Below are 4,127 nucleotides of genomic sequence, written 5' to 3'. Positions count from 1 at the left end.
GGAATGGTAAATTAAATACAAATTCTGTCTGGGTGATTATTTCGGTGAAAAGGACATTAATTCACCTTGAGAGCGAGAGAGAAAAGAGAAAGAAAGAAAGAGAAAGAGATTCCATTTTAATCCGAGGCTACCTCTAGGTGCTATTTCACTAGACTTTTCACTGTAATACATTCTGTAATCATAGGTGCTATTAGTATTACACTACTATTATTTAAACAAACTCCCCCCACTTGCTTCAACTTCATCTTATCAAAGCCTTCCCTGTTTGCTTTTTTCACAATTCACTTCTTTTCCAGAGAGTTAGGGAAGAGGAATAGAGAAAGAGAAAGAGAAAGAGCGTGAGAGAGAGAAACAGCACAAGGATGGAGCTTTCTCAACTTGGTTTTCTGGATGAGCTACTTGCTCCAAGAAAAGACACTACTTGGAGTAATGCTTTGTCAACTGGGTTGAATGAGTTACTACTCCCTAGTGGTTGGAGCTTTGACTCTTTTGATGAGAACCAAGGTTTAGCTACTTTGAATCCCTCATTTGCTGCATTTTCCACTCCACTAGACCACAGATTTGAATGCCCTTATGGAAGTGAAGCAGCATACCCTTTTGTTGATGGCTTCACATTGCCTGAGCTTGATTCTTCATACACCAGGAATGATGAGTCAGCACCACTTTTGCCACAAGAGGATAACCCATCATTGGAGGATGAAGAGTTTGGCTTTCTGGGAAGGGATAACCAGAGCTTGGAACAAGCAAAAATTGGCTGCAAAATTGAGGAACAAGTGACAGAGATTCCAGTCTTCAACATGGGCTTGTGTGGGGAGAAAAAACCCAAATCAAAGAAACTAGAAGGGCAGCCCTCAAAGAATCTCATGGCAGAAAGAAGGAGAAGAAAGCGTTTGAATGACCGTCTTTCCATGCTAAGGTCAATAGTCCCAAAGATTAGCAAGGTGATTCAAAATATATAGTATTATGTTTTTATTTTTTCTTTTTTTACCTCATTCTTACCTTGTCAATTCCTTTTTATGAATGTCTCAACCAATGGAAATGAAATTGGATTTCTCAAGTAGGTTGTCTTTTCATGATTGTTATTTTTTTTTTACTAACACTTGCATTTGTTGTTTGATTTGTTCTATAACCTTAATTTGAACTAACATGAGAATACAAACTTTGACAGATGGACAGGACCTCCATTCTTGGAGACACAATTGATTACATGAAAGAGCTTCTAGAAAGGATAGGTAAGTTGCAAGAAGAAGAAATAGAGGAGGGAACAAATCAGATAAACCTCTTAGGCATTTCTAAGGAACTAAAGCCCAATGAAGTAATGGTTAGAAATTCCCCCAAGGTATGCTTAGTTCTAACCAGTCAGTCAAACCCCTAAACTGATCCATAATCACAGGCCAAGTTCCTGAACAAATGTATGTATGTGTTGTAATGTTTTTGCAGTTTGATGTTGAGAGAAGAGACCAGGACACAAGGATTAGCATCTGCTGTGCCACAAAGCCAGGATTACTACTGTCCACAGTGAACACCTTAGAAGCATTAGGCCTTGAGATTCACCAGTGTGTTATAAGCAGCTTCAATGATTTTTCAATGCAAGCATCTTGCTCAGGGGTTTGTAATTGTAACATATTTTAGTGGCCTCAATATTTGTTTACAGGCTTGAAATCAAACATGTTATTTACTTCTTATAACTTATTGTTTTCGTGGTCTTAGGCAGCAGAGCAGAGAAATTGTATGAACCAGGAAGAGATAAAGCAAGCACTATTCAGAAATGCAGGTTATGGTGGTAGATGTCTCTAGGAGAAAGATGGAAAGCTGAAATAACAATTTGCTGATGTTGAAAAACAAGCAAAGTTTTCCTCTTGTGTAATTCAAGGAATTAGGGGTGTTAGTTTAATGAGATTTCCCAATAAGTTGGCTTTGAATGATGCTTTGATTCTTATGTAAGTTACAACTTTACCCTGTATTTTAACATACTATGGGGTATGTTCAGTTCAAGCCTCACTTTCCCATTGTGATAAACATCCATTTTTTTAGTAATGAAGAAGGGTTGTTACCAAACCCATAAGCGGAATCAACCTGATTTTAATAGATTCCTGAATAAGCGGTTGCTTCAAAAAATTTCTTTTCTGGGACATTATTAAACAAATAATTATGTGTAACCTGTATCCTGATGGCGTGCGTGGTCACACAACAAGTGGATGACACAATTTTAAAAGGGTTCTTCTTTGTCAGATATCTAACACTTTATGAGAAGTAAGTGAATTGTATAACAACCACTTATAAAATTATTTATAATCGGCAAGTTGCTTTATGATTTCTCAATAATTTTAGGACGTGGTAGCCCCCTCCATTCGATGGACCAAATAGTATATCAAGTTGTATACATCAGCTCCTTGTTATTAGAAATTATTACTATTGAAATGAATAGGATCCTCTTTACTTCTAGTTAGGGAAAGTTTCAGCTTGGCGGTGCTTTTTAAAGTGCTAAACTTACTGCTAACCCAAGATGACTGCAGAAATTACAGATCTCACAAGTACAACTACAATGATGAGCTAGGATTTGTAACATGTAAAAACTGCTCATCATGGTACGCCAAAAAAAAAATACTCAATAACAAATCACATAAGGTATAGTTCAGTTGTTTAGTTCTATTGGTTGCCAGATGAACGGCACAAAGTAATTGAGTTAAAAAAAAAAGCCGGTGAAAACAGATAACAGTGGCGTGACAAGAAATATGGCTAACTTCATTTTTTGTAATTACACTAATGCTATGTTGACTATAAATCAAAGCACTGTGACTATCAGTCTAATGTCAACACAAACTATAGAACCATCTAATGTTAGCTATAAAAGGCTTGACTGATGAAGAGAAATTTAGGCTTGCCTTTCATGTTTTATTTGCTTCTCTTCTTTTGGTTACATTACAATCCATTTTTCTTATTAGGTATCACTCAATATAAGATATCCCATGTTTGAAGTTTGAATGTTGCAACTTGGAAAAAATCCCATCAAATCATCTATTTTCAGCACACTTGACAGATAAAAGGAGTTAACTTTTAGAAGATATTTCCTCCTATCTCAACTATGAGAAAAAAAAAAGACATTTTTACATTTATTAAAAAAAATTAGTTAGTTTCATTAAATTGTGTCATTTCTAATTAAAAAACAACTTTTTTCTTAAATTACTCCTTTTTAGAATTTGATATTAAATATAAAAAAGTATTTGATTTTATTAAATAAAAGATATTTTAAGAATAATTTCATTAAATAAGATTTCTTTAGTTGAGATTTATTTATATTTGAGAAAAAAAATAAGAGATGTTTATTACTTCTATTCGAGAGAGAGAGAAAGTAATAAAATTCAACATTATGTTAATGTTCCTGGCAGAAAAACCATCTATTTTCTTCACCTTCAACGATCAAATAACATAAAAAAGGATCTTAAAATTAGTAGGACCAAACATATTCCTTTTTCACATAGCCTACTTGGCAACTTGTTACCAAAATACAAACAAGGATAGTTTCAAAAATAACATTGAACACTAAACCGTTTTTGTACAGACTTCAATACTTGTTGCAGTTCAAAACAACTAAACAAAGCTAATATAAAATTGGATATTAAAAATATGGAGTTACAAATATGGACAAGGTAAAAGACATGCAATGGATAAGGATACGGTCACACAGATTCCAACTAGTAAAAAATTTAATTCATAACAAGACAGTATTTCTGTCACATGTAATTGTAAAGTACGAAATCTTATATGTTATTTATTCATTAACTTAAGTTTTTTTTCTTTTCTGTTAGCTGGTTTATAATAAATACATGTCATAGAATTTGATCCTTAATGAAGAAACAACTCTCTGTAAACAAATCATATGGATATGTCAAGACTCATTCCAAACCGGGTCTATTGCTTGGAAGGCAATTATTCTAACCATTGGACTACTGACGCTGGATGAGGCAAAAGTCGATTAAAATATTATTAGACAAATAATCACTTTTTTTAAGACTTTCTTATGAAACTGATAAAAGTATATGATTATTTTTAAAATAAACTAAATTAAGCATACTGAAAGAACGAATAAATTATAATTTAAAAGTTAGACTAGATAAAAGATACAC

The 4,127-nt window shown here is 33.5% G+C and overlaps 1 protein-coding gene across 2 annotated transcripts; it reads left to right on the top strand.

Moving 5' to 3' along the window:
• The first annotated feature begins 205 nt into the window (after nucleotides 1-205).
• On the top strand, nucleotides 206-2,071 carry LOC100806571 (transcription factor bHLH93). Of its 2 annotated transcripts, none has more exons than XM_006572921.4 (4): nucleotides 206-941; nucleotides 1,169-1,339; nucleotides 1,441-1,589; nucleotides 1,711-2,071. In XM_006572921.4, exons 1-4 carry the CDS (start codon nucleotides 363-365, stop codon nucleotides 1,733-1,735), a joined length of 924 nt encoding a protein of 307 aa, XP_006572984.1. In that variant the 5' UTR covers nucleotides 206-362; the 3' UTR covers nucleotides 1,736-2,071. The 2 variants fall into 2 exon arrangements, with proteins under 2 accessions (XP_006572984.1, XP_003517154.1); XM_003517106.5 differs by having other exon boundaries at nucleotides 211-941; nucleotides 1,441-1,608.
• Nucleotides 2,072-4,127: the final 2,056 nt, after the last annotated feature.

This window comes from Glycine max, chromosome 1 (genome assembly GCF_000004515.6).
Source record: "Glycine max cultivar Williams 82 chromosome 1, Glycine_max_v4.0, whole genome shotgun sequence".
NCBI lineage: Eukaryota > Viridiplantae > Streptophyta > Magnoliopsida > Fabales > Fabaceae > Glycine > Glycine max.
This window is presented reverse-complemented; position numbering and strand designations above follow the sequence as displayed.